The 21,627-nt window shown below is 37.6% G+C and overlaps 1 protein-coding gene across 2 annotated transcripts in view; it reads right to left on the bottom strand.

Moving 5' to 3' along the window:
• rarga (retinoic acid receptor gamma a) overlaps positions 1-21,036 on the bottom strand; it is a 52,080-nt gene extending 31,044 nt beyond the window's left edge. Inside the window, exons 1-2 of one of the 2 annotated variants that reach the window (XM_079850153.1) lie at positions 20,819-21,036; positions 7,798-8,060 (exon numbers count right to left, since the gene is read on the bottom strand). In XM_079850153.1, the coding sequence (XP_079706279.1) occupies positions 7,798-7,966 (169 nt within the window). In that variant the 5' untranslated portion in view covers positions 7,967-8,060; positions 20,819-21,036. The remainder of the gene's footprint in view (positions 1-7,797; positions 8,061-20,818) is intronic. The other variant, XM_079850151.1, reaches the window with a different exon arrangement.
• Between the last annotated feature and the right edge of the window lie 591 nt (positions 21,037-21,627).

The following is a 21,627-nucleotide window of genomic DNA, read 5'->3' as shown; positions in this document are numbered from 1 at the left end:
AGGAATAAAAAATCATCTTTTGGAAACTGAACTTAATGCCTTAATTTAAAAAATTAGGAAAAATCCAACCTTTAAGGACACCAATTTTCTTTGTGAATGAATAATGTATCGTAAATAAATAAATGTTCTTCCTTAAAATACAGGGTGCATAAGTTTGGACACCCCTATGTTAAATTCCCATAGAGGCAGGCAGATTTTTATTTTTAAGTTTTTTTTTTTTTTTTTTTTTTTAGGATACTATGCATCCTGATAAAGTTCCCTTGGCCTTTGGAATTAAAATAGCCCCACATCATCACACAGCCTTCACCATACCTAGAGATTGGCATGGGGTACTTTCCATAAGATCATCTCTCAATGCAAATCAAACTTGCTATTTGGCTAACTGAAATAAAACCATGCCAATCTCTAGGTATGGTGAAGGCTATGTGATGATGTGGGGCTATTTTAATTCCAAAGGCCAAGGGAACTTTTTTAGGATGCATAGTATCCTAAAAAAAAAACTTAAAAATAAAAATCTGCCTGCCTCTATGGGAATTTAACATAGGGGTGTCCAAACTTATGCACCCTGTATTTTAAGGAAGAACATTTATTTATTTACGATACATTATTCATTCACAAAGAAAATCGGTGTCCTTAAAGGTTGGATTTTTCCTAATTTTTTAAATTAAGGCATTAAGTTCAGTTTCCAAAAGATGATTTTTTATTCCTCTTTTTAGTCAACTTTAGTATGGGTGTCTAAACTTATGCATAGCACTGTATATATATTTATACGTGTGTGTGTTTGTCTTCGTAACCAGGCCAACATCACTTAGGTCACTTAGACAAGTAAAAAACTATTTTAGCCAACAACAGCCAAATATATATTTAGGCATTGTTTTAGGCTACTTCTAGTAGGCAATACAGCCTTTCCTGCTAATAGTTAAAACACTTAACTATGTTTATGTTAAAAAAGTTAATGTTCAAATTAGAACATTAAGGGTCCGTTCACACAGAATACGTTTTTCCATTCCAATGCACCACTTTTCCGTTGTTTTTCTATGTAAACACGCTCTAGACGTATATGTGCGTGATGTTCGCGTCTCTTGCAGCATTCCAAAATTTTTGTATGTGTTTTTTCGTATTCGTGATTCGGTGGCTCTGAATTCAAAATGCTTGCTACGGATTCGAAAAACGCAGAAAATCGAACCTTATTCAAAAAATTTTATGACGGACAAAAGTTTCGAAGGCAGTGTTTAAGCGTGATTGACAAAACATGAGGTCGCATTTATTTTTTAACGTGCGAAAATTTCGGACGTGGATTTCGGACTCAGTGTGCAAGGACCTTTAAGCATGACATGACATTCTAAAAATGTGGCGCTCAAGTTTAAATAAGTTTAACTTTTAAAAAGCACATCTCTAGACCTTGCCCTTTTTTTGTTGTTCCACTGACCTGTCTCTTGTGTTTTTAACAGCAAAACACAAGACTGTTCTGTGTGAACCGGCCCTTACACTGCAAAAATTACTTATTACTAATGACTAATTACTTTTTAATTAGTCTTTTTTTGTGAAGCAAAATATAAAATAAAAAAATTCAGAAAATCAATCTTTCATTTAATTGTATTTTGTCTTACTGAACTGGCACTTTAGGTTATAAACAAGGCAAAACAAGTGAAAAATCTGCCAGATCAGTAAGACAAAATATACTTATATTCAAGATCATTACTCAAGATATTTTAACTGGAAAACAAGACAAACAAATGTTCATTAATAATATGATTTTTTTTTTACAGTGATTAATAACCAATAAAGACTAGATTTGGAAAAATAAATGTTTTCATTAGGATACATTGAGATGCTCTCGTGGGTGACCTTGACCTTCTGCCTCCATGTCCTCAAAAGTGAGAGTCGGTCATGTTTCAGAAGGGAGTATCAAACTGCAAACTTGTATCCAATTCTGGCTCCATCCTGGTCCCGGCCTACATTTTTTCCACTTTGAATATTTTGTTTCAATCAGAAAATTTACCACGTTAAGATGTGATATTACTATTATTAAGATCTAAGATATTAAAATCTGTTGCAAAATGAATTCTCCATCATCTTTCATGGCCAACTTCATCTGCTTCCAGCCAAAAACAATGTATTGGAAAATGCACAATAAGAAATAAGATCCTCAGATAACTGATTAATCCACCAGAACGTTTCATTGTCTGACTGTTTACAGTAGAAGTAAGTGCTGATGGTGATGAGTGAAGGAACGGAGAGGAACCTGGCAGGAAAGCAGAGGTGGAGATGAAAGATGGTGGAATCTCTGAGGAAATGGAGAAGTGTTCAGACACACGCATTGCTCTCATTTCATTTTGATCCCTCTTGCACACAAACTCATGCCAGCTGCGAAGGAAAGCCAGCACTTTAACGGGAAAATGTTTCGGTAAATAAATAATCTGATACAATGTAGTGCTTGTGCCTTGGCCTTTTAATGACACAGACTCACTATTTTCCTCTTTTCTGAACACATCTCCCTTTCAATGATCCTTTATTCTATGTGTGATCACTTAGGGCTGCACAATTAGGATTAGGATTTACTTTAAAATTACATTTGTTAGATTCAAAAATATATATACAACACTAAATGAGACAGGAACAGTAAATACACTTGTGATGAAATTATAAACAAAAGCCACCAAAGTGAGTATGCTGTAAAACTCCCATTATAATAAAAAAGCTGGAATATAAATCCAGTTCTAATTTATACCATATCTACTGTACACCTTGTTTTATTGCAGTGTATATTGGGTGTTACAGCATCTACATTGCAAGTGAGTAGCAGAAAATTCTAATCTTCTCACTTTGGTACTAAAGCAAAAAGAAGTAAAACATAAAACAGTCATTTGCAGATCAGATTGCAAAACATTTCTTCATGAAGGCCATTATTGAAAGGTTTATATTCTAATTTAAACGTCTTGGAATGGCTGCTGCATTCATGCACACAAAACACATGTCTGTGATTGGTTAAGATGCTCAAACTCAGCAAAAATCAGGTCACAAAAAAAAAAAACAACAACCTTGGAATGCTGTAACCGTCATTTCACTAAGCATTGCAACCGGAATCATATTTGATTTATAGTGCAACCCTTAAATGAGTGCTTGTCATCTAATGTTTCAATTTGACATCTCCTAGAGCTTTTGAATCAGTTTGTCATATACAAATACGTCACAAGATATGGTCTCAATTATATAACCGTGCACAAAAGCACTTTTACAGTGCAGTAAGTAGGCACATATTTATGCGTTTACAAGTGTGTGACTGTACTGATCTATTCCTGCGGGGGCAGTGAAACAACAAAATGTTTGCCTTTCTCTCGATGGCAAGCTGGAACAAGCACGCTGTTCTTTTTTATACAATACAAATGCCTTCACACAACAACTTGTCCCTAGTCCAACAATAAAAACTCAAGCTTGCAAGCCAAAGGGGAACTAATATCATTGATATGTGCGGCAAATGAGCAAGAGAGACAGCTGGACTATGCACGGCCCTAACAGGAGTATTAGATTAGAGCCACACGGTCTCCGTCTGGTTAAAGGAAATGACCAAGCAGCCTTTCAAAACATCCCTCTTGGCGGCTTGGAGCAAGGCCTCCTCCCCTGATTGGTAAAAGGTTTCAGGAGAGTTTGAGGGCTCAGTTGAGATGCTATCACATGGTAAGTGCTGGTAATGGGCTTCCAACAGTTTGTTTGAAGAGCTCCGATAATGACAGGGATCAACTGATAGCGGCTTCTGCACGCCGGCACGTAAGACTCCCACACGGAGACTCGCACACAGTGACCGGTAACGCCACATGCACAGCTGCTTTATAAACTCTGTGTCAAAGAAACGGCAGAGCTCCACAGATGGATATTTCACCCCAAAAGCTTTGAGAAGGAGAGAGAAACCTCGGTGTTATATGATTTAAAAAAAAATACAGCATGCTAATCCTGGTTCTCTCTTTCTGGTTTTTTTTTTAGCATGCTGTATTTACCTGCTTCATGGTGTAGGGTTGAAAATAAACAACATATCTTCAAATCAGACTAGTCAGTGTATTCCTGAATGATTAGTCAACTAATCAACCTGAAGAAAGCCCTATATAATTAGGCTGTATTCACCTGACCCCAACCGGATACCTGACCCTGACCCCGAAGAACTACACAGGCCCAGCAATTATTGTTATGACAAATGCTGAAAAGGAAAACTGACAATTTTGCAACAAAACAAAACAGTCACACTTTAGATTAGGCTCCAATTCTCGCTATTAACTAACTATTAACAACGACTTTTGCCTCAATAAACTCCTAATTACTGCTTATTAATAGTAAGGTAGTTAAGTTTAAATATTGGGTAGGAATAATGCATGTAGAATATGGTCATGCAGAATAAGGCATTAATATGTGCTTTATAAGTACTAATAAACAGCCAATATCCTAGTGATATGCATGCTAATAAGAAACTAGTTAATAGTGAGAATTGGACCCTAAACCAAAGTGTTAAAACAAAAAAGTTTTTTAAAACAAAAAACACCATTTTTTGCGGAATGTAAAAATTTGGTATAGAAACAATTTTCACTTAATTTCAATTTATTACAAAGAAAAAGCAAGTATCACGTTGAATTAAACATGATATTTTGATGTAGAAAGACTTTTCTAAAATGTTCTTGTAATACGTCCTCCAATAAAACTGCACTGTAAAAAAAGTAGGGCTGTCAAAAGATTAATCGCGATTAATCGCATCCAAAATAAAAGTTTGTGTTTACATAATATATGTGTGTGTGTACTGTGTATAATTATTTTGTATATATAAATACACACATGCATGTATATATTTAAGAAATATTTGCATACATATACTGTATATATATATTTATATAGTTTATATTATATATAAATATATATTTTTTTATATATAAATAACACATTTTTCTTAAATATATACATGCATGTGTGTGTATTTATATATACAAATTTAATTATACACAGTACACACATATATATTATTAAAAACAAAAAAAAATTTTGGATGCGATTAATCGCGATTAATCTTTTGACCCTAAAAAAAAGATAATTAAGTTGTAAATATTTTTTATTTTTAATTAATAAATAATTTTATTATTTTTTCCCTATAGTCACAGCCCTATCAAAACAGTTGAGAACTGCTGGTGTAGAGAAATGTGTCCCAGTTTTCATCTGGAATAAGGATCTGTCTCAGTTGATCCGATCACAATAAGACAGATCACTATTTCAAGGGCAAGGTCTCTGATTTTGAGACTATATTCCTGTAGCTCATACAGTAGAGGATGATGTTAACAACGCCAAGGGCATGGGTTCAATTACATGGGGATGAATATTTGTCAAATTTATAAATGCAAATATCATACATCACTCACTTCATCATTGTGTTACTGCAAAACAAAAACACAATCAATGCCAGCTGTCAATAAGTAAGAGCTCTGTGCCAACTGCACATCTTCGGAAGGTGCTTGAACCTGTCAGCGTATCTGCTTGAACACACCTATGTGAAGTTGGACAAAGCATGACTATCTTCCCTGGGAAATTAAACACACCGGTCTATGGAAGAATGCAGGACTAACATGCAGATGCACTCAAAGACAGGGCCTTCAGTATGTTGGGCCTTTATGAGCTGGGAATTTTTTGCAGTCTAGCCGACAGACAGCTCTGACAACAATGAAGAGGCCTGTTAAACCAACTCCTGCAAAAACAGCACCGGGACGATTGCTCGTCTGCCTTTGTTTTCCCCTCGTCTCAGAGCCAGGGATGAAAATGGCTCAGTAAAACAACTTGTGACATGCCTGTCTAAGAAGAATGTCAAACGGCGTCCCCAAAAGCAAATTAGGGCCTCTGTGGTCTTGACTCTCACCCAATTCCTGGCATTGCTTAGGGCCCAATGTGCTTTTGGATATGCAATTGGCCAGAGCAAGGCAGAAATTGTTTCCAGCTCAAAAATGAGTTAAATTTGCCTTTTTAAAAGTCACTGTGAATTACCATTCGCAACTCATTTTATTGCAGTCATTCAATTTCAGAGCAAAGCAGAAAAAACTAGAAAAACAGAGTGGGATGTCATTGGATGCATCCTTGCAGAATAAAACTTTTCAAAATCTTTCCAAAAAAAAAAAAAAAAAGGTAATGACCCGAAACCTCTGAACAGTACTGTATGTCAGAAAGGAGCCAGACTGAATGTGGATTTGCCAAAACAACGGCTATTTGTTAACATTATCCAATAGTGACATCAGCGGAAAGGTTTCAGAGGAAGAATAAGTTTTATCCTTTTGACCAAAAAAAAAATTGGAAGTAAAACAAGAATGTAAATAAGGTTAAGGTTGCAGCGATTTCCACAAAGGCAATTTCGTATTCAGGCCGTCTGCATATGCAAGGTCGTAATATGTTTCTCATTTTCATGACCAGGAGACAGAGAAGGCTTGTTTATTGTGTATCCGTCAGTGTGTTTTCACAGCAGGGTGTGTTACTGGATTCCACCGCACCAGGACGTCATCCCCAGGTGCTTCCATCACCCCTCCCTCACTCTCTCTCTCTCTCTCTGTAAATACCTATTGGATTAGGTGGGCAGCTGTAGGGGGGTGGGTACTGATTGACATCTAAAAGGCTGGAGTGTTGTTCAGACTTGCAGAGGAGTAAAAGAGGCACAGCAGGAGATGGCGAGTAGTGTATATCTGTGCGTGTGTGTGTGTTTTGAGGAGGGGGAACACATAGTCTTCTGCTTTGTTGTTGCCATCCAAACCCATCACAGATTCTCCCCTCAGGACTTGAGATGAGATTTCAGATGTCTGTGGCTTGTGTTTTCCCCTAAGCTACTGTCTAAACAAGAAAAATCCACAGACTGCTCACATTCTTGCAACACACGCTGGATCTAAAGAGCCAATGAATGTACTACACCTCAGCTAAAAAACAACAACAACAAAAAACAGATTCGCTTTTGCTGAAAAACTCTGACAGCTGGTTTGTGAAATCCACTATTTTTCTGGAATGCTATAAAATGTAAACTTGACATATTAAACCGACAAAAAGTTTTTTTTTTGCAGCATAAGATATCTGTTAAATGGCTCTTTTCCTCTCTCTCTCTTTCTGCCATCTGTTGTATCTCTCTCCTCTCTCACACACACTTTGCTTCTGCAGTAGGATGTAAAACAGCGCCCCCTGTGACACTAGAAATAAAATGCTGAACATTTTCTCTCTACAGGGTCAAAATGCCTGTTAAAAATGCCTTTTATCCAGGGAACAAAACTAGCTATCTAGCAAACATTTTAAAGATTTTTTTTAAAGATTACAGTTTTAGGACACTTTCAGTTGATGCTCAAAAATTGATTTAAAGAGACCGTTTTCTTTTCCTCTTACTTATTCACAGCAAAATAAGAATGTTTCTGAAATACCATGCTACTCATGCTATGTATACTTTAAACATTGCATGTATATCCTACTATTTCTACCAAAATGTGCAGCATCCAACAATCAATACTGCACTTAAGCCACAATCCACAATCCCACAATTCTAGTCTGAATTCAACTGAATGTGAAAAATCTTATTTATGATCGATCTTTTTGTTGTTGAAAAGTAGCATGATGCAGGCATGATTAAAAAGTTTCCAAGACAAGATAAAAAATTAAAATGTAGAAAAAAGAGAAAAAAACTAGGCCTCAGACGTGCACGAAGAAACACTCTAAAACTAAATATTTTGTAATAATCTAATGTGAACATTTTCAGTAACTTCATTTCAACAATGTAATAAACTAAAGCAGAACAGGTACAATACTTACACAACGCTGCCATCTCTTTGGGAAGGTCCGCCCCAAACCGCCCAAACAGGTTACTATTGGCCAGCAGGTCGAAGGGGGAGTGGCTCCGAATGGAATTGAAGGCAAAGGGGTAGACAGCAGGTGGGAAGCCGGTCATGTGACCCACCTGCCGTTCCCGGTTGGCTGACATGGCGACGGTTCCTTGCCAAAGGCTGGTCTGGCCTGTCGTGTGCTTCAACGGACTGTTGGCAAACTTCTCAAATATGCGTCACGGCTCTGCGTACCTTCAGGAGGAAACATATATGGTGAGTTAAGCATTTGTACAAAGAATAATAAACAGTTATAAAACAGTTCAGTGAGTTCAAGCAGCTGCACCACATCCACAAACTGCACATTTACTCACTCTCATGTTGTTTCAAACCCAAATTACTTAGTTTTTTCGTTAGTCACTCCCAGTAAATTTGAGAGCACTTGTGACTGGATCACCTGCTTAGTGGGTTAAATGGACCAGTCCAATTTGAAACCGAATCACTCAGACTGGTTTTGTGAATCAAGTCAGCTGATTCATTGAACAGAATGACTCAAAAGAAAAATTTGTTCACTTATTTCACTCATTATAGAGTTCAACATTTTGTCATTAAAGGAGAACTCCAGTCAATTTTAACATTGAGCTCATTTTTTTGTAAATTTGGAGTGCTGTCAATACAGAGAACAACGACAAAAATCGGTGTTGCCTACACCGTGTTATCCTTTTTTTTAAATTTGCACCCTGTTGACTTCAATGGGGTAAGTTTTAAACCTGCTTTTAGCCTCTTAACATCCTTGATGTGTCATTACAAGTGCACAGGTCATGTGAGTGATTCCTTCAGAGTGAACACGGGTGAATCTGACTGCAGTAGATGTGAAAGATATGAATAAAAATGAAGTTAATTCAGCCAGCGCACATACCTGTATTTACATCCTGTTTTTGGTCGAAGTCCATAGTAATCGATTGTCGAGTTCTCCACTGTTGCTTAGCTACCTATGATCACGCGCGTGAACTCGACAATCGACTACTATGGACTTCGACCAAAAACAGGAAATAAATACAGGTATGTGCGCTGGCTGAATTAACATAATTTTTATTCATATCTTTCACATCTACTGCAGTCAGATTGACCCGCGTTCACTCTGAAGGAATCACTCACATGACCTGTGCACTTGTAATGACACATCAAGGATGTTAAGAGGCTAAAAGCAGGTTTAAAACTTGCCCCATTGAAGTCAACAGGGTGCAAATTTTAAAAAGAGGATAACACGGTGTAGGCAACACCGATTTTTGTCGTTGTTCTCTGTACTGACAGCACTCCAAATTTACAAAAAAATGAGCTCAATGTTAAAATTGACCGGAGTTCTCCTTTAATTACTCACCCTTGTGTCGTTCCAAACATGTAAAACATTCGCTCATCTTCGGAACACAAATGAAGATCTTTTTAATGAAATCTGAGAGCTTTCTGTCCCTTCATTGACAGCTACGCAACTACCACTTTGATGCTTCAAAAAGTACATAAAGAGATCGTAAAACTACTCCATATGAACTGGCCGGTTTAGTCCAAGTTTTTCTGAAGAGACTCGATCATTTTATATGATGAACGGATAGAATTTAGGCTTTTATTCACATATAAACATTGATCAGCGAACATAAACAGAGGCTCAACCAAACCTGCTTGACGACTGAGAACAAACCTCACTGGTTCTCGCACGTCAAGCGAACATGCTTGAGCTTCCGTTTATCATAACTGATGTGTGAGTTGATGAATGTTTATATGTGAATAAAAGCCTAAATTCAATCTGTTCATCACATAAAGTGATCGTGTCTCTTCAGAAAATTTGGACTAAACCGCTCAATTCATATGGATTAGTTTTACGATCTCTTTATGAACTTTTTGAAGCGACAAAGTGGTAGTTGCATATCTGTCAACGGAGGGACAGAAAGCTCTCAGATTTCATTAAAAAATATCTTCATTTGTGTTCCGAAGATGAACAAAAGTCTTACGGGTTTGGAATGACAGGTGAGGGTGAGTTACACAATTTTCATATTTGGGTGAACTATCCCTTTAAGGAGAGTCCAGGCCTTCAGTCAGTAAATATGTCTGTTCCTCATACAAACCTGTCATATGGCTTCAGAATACTTAAAATAGAGAGCATAAATCATACGGATCATCTGCATCCTTTTTGAAGCTTGAAAGCTCCAGCTGCATTCACTGTAATATTGCGTGGAATGTGTGACTAGTACATTGTTCAAAATGAAATTAAGGTTTGGAATGAAATGAGGATGAATAAATGATAGCAAAATGTTAATGCCTGGTTGAACTAATCTTTAAAAAAAAACTAACATCACACAAACAGCAATCTGAGAGTTTCTCACAACAGTTTGACAACAACCCAGCAATCACTGCAAAAGAGCGCTTGTGTGTTTGAGATGAGGGTGGAGTCTGAGGGAAAACAATGGGGATGGGGTGATATGTAAAAATGGAGGGAGGAAAAGAAAGAGAGCAAAAAAAAAGAAATGAAGGGGAGGTAGGAAAATAATAAAGTGGTAAGGAAAAAGTTAGGTTGAGGCAGGAGAAGAGAAACAGAGGGAGGGCAGAAAGAGAGCGCTCTTGTCTGCTCCGTTTTGAAAGGTGTCCAGACGTTTGTGGTGTTTCCAGGCTATTCCATATGATTTAAACCACCCAAACTCCACAAGAAAGAGCTTCTCTGTTAGTGCTGCCAGTCTCTCAACCCTGCACGACTACAGTCGGCCCTCTCACAGACCTGAGGCCCCAACGCAGGCTCCATTTGAGAAGATGAGAGCTGGAGAGCAACTGAAAGAGAACGAGGTGACAGCTTGTGTGGCTAAACTGTTCTGCATCTTTTCCGTCACGTTTCTATTCGATTTCTCTCAAAAACACTTTTTGTACTCATTCTATCTAACTTTTCATGGACAAGCAAGGTCAAAAATGAAACCACACACTCTGTAAACCTCAATCAGTTCTGTTAGAATTAAGATTCCTGGAACCAGAAACTCCGTAATCCTCACTGAATTCTGTTACAACAAATTCATTTAAAACAAGAAGGCAACATTTCTGATGGCTTAATATATAACGTCGTTTCACTTCTCAAAAACGTGTATCTTGTTTTATGAATGTTTAGATATTTGCACTGGAAAACAGTGCAATGAATGCAAATCTCTCTTACGCAGACTTTTCAATAAGACAAAGCCCATCTTCATCACTACAGTAGTGAATGCTGGGCTGTCCCCTTCCAGTTTTTGTTCCTTCTCCCTTGAGTGATTTTTATGAGTGGGTGGTGCTGGCGGCTTGTTGTTTAAATGTGGTTTTTGAAAAATGAGCTGAGCCAAAGAATTCAGCGCTTTTTGGAAGTGCTGTGGTTTGTGAATCAGGGTAAGAAGCAAGGAAAAAATCGTGCTCATGAGTTCGGCATAAACATAGACCGGGCCGAGGGAGAAAAAAGGGAGACTGATTCAGTGACGGAGTCCGGGCACTGGGGGGCACTAGGGGGGCGGCACTCTGGCCAGGAAAGAAGCCTGGGCTTTCCAAAACACACATTCATACAGTCTCTTTCTCACTGTCGCATAAAAACACTTGCACCTGAACACATAGTATGTGAGAGAAATACTGTGCTCCCTTTCCATAACAGATGCACACAGCTCTACTGTAATCCGCACAATGAAACCCAAAGAAACCTCTTTCCACACACACACACACACACACACACACACACACACACACACACACATCCAAGGTGTTTCTTGGGCACTTTTGCAGAATCTCTTAAAACACTTTCACTCTTATTAGTTTAAGGTATCTACTAATAATGTCCAAAAGTGGATATGCATGAATCAAAGGAAAATTCTATTAATTTTTGTCCATTTTTCATGATATAATTTCCATCACATCTCAAGTTACAGATTGTGTTTAATTGCATTCTGCGGTGGAAATGGCATTGTAAAACATTTTGGAATAAACTGGCCGACTCGTTTGTCTTGCAAATTCTAGAATTTTGAGTATCCTAAATACACAATTAAATAATATTTTCATACTTTTAGGATGATTTGACAAAGTTACAGCTTGACTGGAAATAAAAACTGTAATATTTATGTTTATTGACTTTACACCATGTCTCATATTTCATCTCAAGCATCACTGACACTGTTAACCCTTTTTTTATTTTTTTTAAATGTTATTAAATTGTTTTAAGATGCCACAACTGTTATATTTTGAGGGAAAAAAATGTCAATCAATATATAATCATATAAATCATTTTCACACAATAAATATGAAATATGGATTTCTTGTTTAGATAATCACTTTAAAAATATAATAATTCTCTTCTCTTTTTTTAAAGTGTAAGGCCATACATAAAACATATTTGAAAAGTAGGCTAGCTAAAATAAGTGATGCTGGTATAATTAAAAAGACTCTCATATAACAAAAAGAAAAAAGTTGAAGTCCTAAAACAAACAAAAAGGCCCCGGGACATAATAGCACACAAAGAAACACCCTAAAATGTTTGTAAGAACGTAAAGCAAAAGCATTCATTAATGCATGCTAAAAAATGTGCCATTTTCTTCCATGGCTCCAGTATACACATCTGTCTGACACACACACACACACACACACACACACACACACACACACACACACACACACACACACACCGGCCTCTCTGGTTCTGTTTCTTTCAGCAGAGCCAGTTAATTACAGCCTACTGCTGCAGGCAGCTTCAAACCACCACTAATTTAGAGTTCCATTACAGTAAACTCTTCCACATGTGCATCCAAGCTAGGGTGGCCACGTCTAAGGAAGCAGCTCTTCAGATAGGCACACGCCCATAGCCAGCCACAACAAGGCCTTGCCATCTCCCCCCCCTCTCTTTTCCTCCAGGTCTGGTTTTCATCTGAGACTGTGTGCCCTCGAACCCATCCCTGCCCACATCGCCCCCCTTCCCCAAACCCCCTCCCGCTCCAGCTCCGTCCATGACCCCTCAGAACTGTTCCATATGTAACAGATATCATTTAGAGCTCACCATTCAAAACCACACATTGCCGTAGTCAACGTGTTTACCCCGGAGACCGAGGCAGGACAGAATAAATTCTTCGCAATTGCAGCAGATTGAAGCCGCTCGCTCTCGGGCCAAATGCTCTATTCGCTGAATTGAAATCGTTATGTGAACTAAAATGATATCGTAATTATGTTTTCCACACATATCAGTCAAGGTTAGGAAATATTTGTTATATATCCACCGGGAATGTTACCAGACTTCCATTTGATTTGAAATGCTCCAAGGCATAAAATATAATCAGATATCATTTTGTGCTATAAAACAGTCAATTAAGATAAGAAAAATATAAGACATAAGACAATAGGCAAAAGATAAATCTTAAAAATCGTTTATATTTTCTTAGATTTAGCCTCAGATTAAGATCAAATTAAGATTCTTTATTTGTTTTTTAAAAGAATATATTTTTTTAGGTTTTTTTTATTTATTTTTAAAGATATCTACTTTTTAATTTTTTTTAAATTTAATTATTTTTATATTTATTTTTAATATATATATATATATATATATATATATATATATATATATATATATATATATATATATATATATATATATATATATATATTTATCTTATAAATGAATTTGTATTTATATATTTATTTATTTATTTAGTAACATTTTCATTTATTTATTTATTTTTAAAGATATTTCCTTATTGTATTTTGAATTTTTACTTATTTTTTAAATGTTTTTTTTTTTAAATATATTTAAAAAGTAAGATTATTGATCATAGTATGGAAAATGAGTTGTCCAACAATTAGAAAAAAAAAAAAAAGTAGGAGTACGTATTGGACTAAATACAGCATTACAAAATTGTCTAAATAAAAAAAGAAAGAGTCTACTGGAAATACAATATCACTCTGGCTCTCACTATAAAGTTTCAATGCTTGCATTAACTCAAAGTCTTCTGAACTTTTGACTCTGCCAGTAGTAAGAACATCAAGAAACAAAATAAGGAGAATGTTGGGAATAAAATGAAAAGCTGAAGAAAAGAAACAAGACGAACGGCGGGAGAGAGAGAGAGAGAGAGAGAGAGACATCAAAATCACACCCAAAAAAAATTTTACAGGGAGAAAAATAAAAAAGCAGAAAAATAGTGGAAAAGAAGGGGGGGAAGGAGCCAGGGAAAATCCAAATCTCATGCAACCATTTGAAAAGAGGGGAACTGATTGAAAAGGGATCTGTGTGTTCCTACAATTTTCCCAAACACAATAATGAATTAATAAAACACTTGGCGCCTGTGTATTTTCATGAGTCACATCGGCAAAGAGTTTTACAGAGTATGTTCTGCTTTTATGGCAGGCAGGCTGTGCAGAAAGTGAGCTCATTTTAGGGCCCTCGCCCTCTCTCTCTCTCTGGCACAAGCCCCCGGGGCGCACACACACACATGCACATATGTATAAGTACATACACACATGTTCTCTTATTACTGCTATTCTCTGGCTGACCCTTACACACACGCTTATTCAAACTCTCAGCCCGCACTGGGTTGAGAGGAGGGCAACGGCGGGCACCCACCGCAGACCCGACCTTCGCAGGGATTATAAGAACAGGCCGGGACTTTCCAAAACCCTGATTTCACCACCGTTTCTACATTGCTCCTCACAGAACAAACACATCATTAGCAGAGCATGCCGAGGCCTATTAGCCACAGAGAAAGAAAGATTAAGCGAGAGAGAAAATGCTCCTGGCATGGTTGGGTGATGCGCTGTGTATCTCTGACAGAATCAGCTCTATGTGATTCATGGCTCCTCGGGGCTGGGCCGAGCCGGGGCTGGTGACGTCTACTCTCTGAAGTACTGCAGTTTACCACTAAGAAAGGGTAAGCAGGTTGTGTTTAGAGAAAAAAAAAAAAAGTATCCATTTCAACTCAGGAGACAATTGCCTCTGGACGGATCAAGTGTCCCTACCGCCGAAGGTATCGCATTCTCACTTGGAAAACAACAATTTGAGACCAAGTCGAGCCATCACAAAAGTCGCTCTTAACTGGTACACAAATAAAAAAGTATGAAAAAAAAGAGGCGTCACAGGAGGCATTAACAGTCTGAGCCGATGGTGAGTTATTTTTTTCCTCCCTCAGCCTGGCTAAAACCGCAATCCATTCTTCCTCCAAAGCTGTGACGGATTTGGGATGGTACGGCGGTTTGGGTTCATTTCCTGTCTACAACTCTGAATATTTCCACTCCTTCATTCTAAGCTCACGGCGCTCTACTTTAAAAGGTACTTTAACTTTCCACATTAGCCTTCCTGCTGTCGATCAGCGCTAAGACGGATTGACACATCCGACCGTATACGCTCAAACACCCCCAGAAAGACAGAGGAACTGTATAGCGGAGGCCGCAAGAGTGGGGCGTATGGATTCAGATCAAACGTCTTGTGGATGAGGGATCTGGAAACTTCTACGAGAGGCATCAAGCTCACTTAAAGAGCAAGTATAAACTGTTCCATTCCTAAAAAAAAAAAAAAAAAAAAAAAGCAAGGAAAACCGAGGAGAGAAAGACACTTTCACCTAATCAGAATCATTGGAACCCAATGGAACCAGAACTCAAAAATAAAGGTTCCGAAAGGGGGTGATGCCATAAAAGAACCATTTTGAATAACATTTAAATAATCTAAAGAAGCTTTTTGCACTATAGAGAACATTTTGTGCAATGGAAAATTTCCATGGAAGTTAATGGTTCTTCTCCATCAATTCTAATAAAGAACCTTTATTTTAAGTTGTGTGCATGGCGCTAGCAACACTAAGGCTAGGGGTTTGATTCTCAGAGAACACACTGAATTAAAGGCACTGTAAAAGTGAAGGTGAAGTAAGGTGAAGACCAAGTATGGTAACCCATACTCGGAATTTGTCCTCTGCGTTTAACTCATCCAAGTTAGTGCATACACATTAGTGAACACACACACCCGGAGCAGTGGGCAGCCATTTTTTCTGTGGCACCCGGGGAGTGATTGGGGGTTAGTTGCCTTGCTCAAGGCCACCTCAGTCGTTTCCTGCCGATATTGAGAATCGAACCCGCAACTTTTGGGTTACAAGTTTGACTCTCTCACTATTAGGCCACAACTGCCCAAAAGTACTAAAAAGAGTACAAACTAAAAGTACTAAATGTTTCACAAAAACGCCTTGTATTCCAGAGGCAGTCTAACAGTTTAAATACGCAAAAAAAAAAAAGACAAGAAAACACAAACCACATCATCTGACCATAAAAATAAGAGATCTGCTTGTAGCTTGCATATTTTCTGTGGGAAAACAATTGTCATATCCTGCATAAAACACAAGCATATGTGTCCGAGGGATGTTTACAGCAAACCATGATGGTTAAAACTAGTTGTCTGCTTGTTATGCATGGGAGATATTACAAAAAGACACAGCACAATGTGCTGTAACCTTGAAAGAAATCTGTGTGGATTCAATTGAAGAAAGATGTTGGGAGACGAGACGTATTGTGTGGAAAGTCTGCAGCTGAGGAACCTCCAGGCGTTGTGGAGGTCACATGGTCAGAAAGAGGGTCAGAACTGAGTGCTGAAGGTTCAAAGGCCAGACGTCATTAACACGCACATACGAACACACACAAATGCAGAAAGATAACTTATTAATGACTAATTTATTTATCTTTTAATATTTTTTTCTTCATCCCCTATGAAAGCACCACAGCAGGGGACATTGGATGCAGTCCTGTCAAGCGACATTAATAAACAATAGTAAAATATAGCCTTGCCAAATTGGACCGCTGCAAAATTAAACAAAGCGTATCATTGTCATCAGGCAGTCATTTCCGACAAAGACCTTCATAAACCTTTTTATTGTGGGAGATAAAACTGACACGTTCGAATTCCTCTGCCTTCTGACAGGTCAAATGGTAGCACAACATTAAGAGTGATAGATGATCTTCTGCTTCGGAGTCACATATCCCATCAATTAAAACCAGTCTGACACTGAGCCCTTTCCTGGCACCCAACAAACATTCTTCACACCCAATCACCGTACAACACTGACAATGCCATAATATCTATCACGCCACTATAACATGCCCCTCGGTAATAATTTAAAAAAGTATGTACTGCCACAGCCCCAGCTGTAAGGCTCAAGTACACTTCATTCACAATAAACCATGTGAGCTTTCTACCTCAAATTACACTGCATATCATTTAACGCTGTCATTTGAAATTTTAAAGTGATTCACTCTCTAAACTAAAACAATCAAATCAATTAATTAAAATGTTTCTATTTATTTTTATATATATTATATAAAACGTTTTATATAAACTATTGTTACTATATAAATTACTATTAATTAATTTGAAAAATATTTATAAAACATTTAATGAATATTATATTTAATATTTAATTAATATTATATATATTATAATCATTTAGATATATATATACACACACACGTATAAACTTTTTTAATTATTAATTTTTATTTATAAAACATTTTAATAAATAATATATATACAATGTAAAAAACCTAAGTTGTAAACAAAATGAATTATTATTGTACATTTTACAAGACAATGCTATTTCGGTCGTTTTTTCATGTTTAATTCAATCTGTTACTTAAATATTCTTTGTAATTATTTGTGAAATTTACTAGCAAGTGAAATTTGGAGTGAAAATTTTATATAAATTGTATTATATATGTTATATATGGTTTTAAATAAATAAATAAACAAACTTCTGAGGTTTGGACGTGGTTGTGACACATGGAAGACAGAGAGAGAGAGCAATGGAAAGAGTGATGGGATAAATGGAGTGGACGAAAGACTGTTCTGACAGTTCTGACAGTTCTGTTCCACGATGTGATGTGGACAAGGTGAGCCCAGGCACACCGCAAGAACGAATAAACAACATTAAAAAAAAAGAAATAAAACTGCTGAACGGAGAGGAAACGGACACGACCAGTGAGCTTTTTTACGCTTGCAGTATGCAGTATTCCTCTGTGGGAAACCGGGTTAAATAATTGGTTAAGGATCAGAGCATTAACATGATCGCCGCTAGATTGTAGTTGTGGTTTATTACGTAGCGTAATCAGACAAGAAATCAGATTTATAAAAACAAACGACAAGGCCTCTGAGCTAAACTAGCCATTTCAGATGAACACAGTTTATTTAATCAGGGCAATAGAAGGTAATAGATGGCGCTCATTACAGTAGCACTGGCACGGGGAAGCATTCACGCTCATGAGTATAAACACACACTCGCATAGACACATTAATAAAAGCCCTGACACACACAGGAACTTCTATAAGCAGATGTCGGACACTCTCTCCCCTTCACACACACAGCCTGACATATAAAGTCTTATACGCACACAGTCAAAGAGATACATCCCTGCACACCTGCAAAAATATACAAGGGAAATAGTGATCTGATGGTTTCCTTCATAATTACAGAGTACAGAACAAAATCCCCTCCACCTTCCCAGATCCTCCATAAACCACCTGTTCAGCTCCTCCCTGCCACTTATATTCTTTTGCCCCCCCCACCCCAAGATTCCTGAGAGAGTCAGGGATAAACTCCTGGATTTATGATTCCAAGTCAGAAAGCTGCCAGATGAGCTATGAAGACTGAAGTAAAATTGGGATCTAGACAGATTGACAGACAGTGTGTGTGTGTGTGGGGGGGGGGGGGGGGGGCATGCATCTAACCATGCATGTCTTAATGAATTAATTTATTCATATAATAACACGCATGGTCCAAGCAACAAGTCAAACCTAAACATGCATACAAAAAACAAAGGGCCATTCTGTCAATCATAAACAAATAATTAATAAACTAGAAGATCCAGCAAGTAACTCTGTAAATCTAATACTGCGGTTAGCGTTGGTTGATATAGTGTGAATAAAAGACACATTTCACTGTCACTCAAAAGAGAAGGAAAATACACTCAAGAATATAATGACAGCAGTTTACCCAAACACACAAACACATTAAGACACTCCCGTATTCCATTACAGTTACTGTACCGCTGAGATCAGACTGCACAGTCCCGCTGGAGTCAGAGTGGGAGTTTTGGTTTTGGTGGAACGTGAATATCTGGTTTGACAATAGTTTGTTTTTCCTTGTCTCTGCTTCTTTTGTCTGAGTTCTTGTAAACTCATGTTGCTGATCTGTGAGACATAAACAGCTCAAGACAAAATAGGGCTGGCCCATTCCTTTCTCATTTAAAAAAAAGGAGCCGTGCATACGTTTGTTTGTGCATGTGTGGAGTAAGTCTGTTGGTTTTAATGTTGTAACGCGCTCAGACTTCTCCTCAGCCCCAGATGTGCGTTTGGATGTGAACATTCTGTCACATGTTAAAAGAAGACCTCATAAATCATGGCTGGCTTTGACACTATTAAACACTGCTGGCATAAACTTAAAAAAAAAAAAACCTTTCAACTCATGAAAATCTCACACACAACATGTTGAAAAGCAAAAGAAAGCAAATTCTGTCAGATCACAGAGTGAGTCAGAGAAAAGCACAAAGAACAGGTGCTACAATCAATGCAATGAGTTTCGCAGTCCTGTGAGTTCACCCATCAGGTAATACAATAAAAAGACTAACACAAAAACTTCCGTAACCACACTAGTATGTGAATTTGTATACATTTTGTTACTTGAAAATGGAACAAATGGAATACTTGTTCAAAGTGATTGCACTGTACAACGCCAATATGCAGTTGTTACCTTAACGGTTCACTCAAAAATGAAAAGTGTGTCATTACTTGCTCACCGCTATGAAATTTTATTTTTGTCTGCTGGACACACAAGAATATGTTTTGCAAAATTTCCAGGTTGTTTTTTTCCATGTAATTATAATGAACTGAATGCTTTCAAACCTCAAGAGGGATGTAGAATCACTAAGAAAAGATCATAAAAGCATCCACATGACTCATGCTTCGGAAGCCATATGAATTAAAGTTTTTAACTGACAATGTTCCTGTGTCTGGACTATTGAGGCAACTCAAGAACCGGAACAAATCATTCAGTTCAGATCAGTTTTGCGAATTGGATCAACCAAATAGTTTACAAATGACTACTTTTCTCATTAAGAGCTAGGGCAGATGTCAAAATGATGAGTGGATGAAAACTTTTACATCTGCCCCTTGCACAGTCGCTATCAAATGGCTCTGAGTTATAGAACTATTTAAGGTGAGTTTGCATCCGTTTAAGGTGCAACATCTTCAGTCACCATTCATTCATTGTCATTGCAAAGAAACGACATTTTTAAAATGTTATCCCCTATCCATTTAAAGAACTAAACTACACTTCATTGATGTCTCTTAATGTATCCAGGTTTATAACATTAAATCATATCTTTTACTTAAAAAAACAAAAAACAAACAAAGTTAATTTAGCTGTTACCACATTTTAGGTTAACTGACTAAACGTTTTTACGTTGCATGAGATGCTTGACAAGTTGTAGGTAACGTAAGACAACACTTGCACACATTAAACTCAGATTTACAAACAAACACTTAAAACTTGTAAGCCACACCACAGAGGGCTAAACACAACACTTAAGGCAAGAAAGACCTGTCAGAGAAATGTTTTACGTGTGTCATGGTACAACTCACTAGGAAAAGGTATGCGTAAGGACGAGAAACGTAACCAGTCTCTTCACACACATCGCGGATCGAGAAAACACTTGCACGCCAAACATCAACGCCGCACGAAAATAAATGAAAACACACGCACAGCGCACGCGCTGCAATTAGATGAATTCAAGAGAACCGAGTCGCGCGAGCGTAGCCGAACGAACGAACAAAAAGTTGCGAGCGATTAATACGATTCTTTTATCACTCTCTCGCTTCTCTTTCGCACCTACTCAAGTTTAGTTTTAAATCACTCCGGTTTCTCCTTTGTTATATGTAGCATGTCTGACAGACATAAGAGAGTAGGCTAAACTTATTTAAAACATAGTTTGATCGCTTCTGTGGAAGTTAAACTCACCCGTTGTGACTGAAATCCGCGAGGAGAAGAAAAGCTCGCGCTCTCCTTTCATCAGAGTCCCTTTCACACTACACGGTCGTTTCTTTCTATCTTTTTCCTTTTCTCTGACTCTCTCTCTCTCTCTCTCTCTCTCTCTCTTTCCCTCCCTCCCTCCTTCTCTTCTTTTCGTCTCTCTTAGAAATAATTATGCGCTCTGATTCATGAACCCTCTCTGGGTCACGTGACTCCACCCTTCAAATATACAGCACATTTTTCACAAGCCACAAAATGCCTAGAGGGAAGAAACAGAGGCAAGCTTAAATTTCTGTTTTTAATTCGTTGCCTCTCTTTCTTTCTTTCTCCCTCTTTTTCTCACTCCTTGAACTCTGTGTATTCACAAAGTGACATGCACTGAGTGAGTAGCACATGATTTAGGAATGCCAATGAGTAACTCCTTAAAGTGAATACAGTTTCCCCTCAACATGAAATCAAAATTGACTGATGCATGTTCCCGGTCTTATTGTGAACGATTCACTGGTGCATGGTATTCCAGTGGGAGGAAAATGCCTTTGTAATATGCATCAAAATGCAATAACCGTGCACTGAAACACAGCATGAAAGTGTGAAACCCCTAAATGGTGCCAAAGCTATACAGTGTGGATTACGAACACAAGGTATAGAATGAACAGTGTTAAATATAAAACATGTAAAAATGTTAAGCATAATTTGAACCATTTTGAGTTGAAAAGCATAAAACAGTTAACATCCATTGATGAATAATTTCAGTGTCATGAATAATAATAATTCATTTGTTACAAAAGTCCACATGG

Source organism: Squalius cephalus (assembly GCF_949319135.1).
Source record: "Squalius cephalus genome assembly, chromosome: 18".
Lineage (NCBI taxonomy): Eukaryota > Metazoa > Chordata > Actinopteri > Cypriniformes > Leuciscidae > Squalius > Squalius cephalus.
Note: the sequence above shows the minus strand (reverse complement) of the source record. Positions and strands in the feature narration are given on the sequence as shown.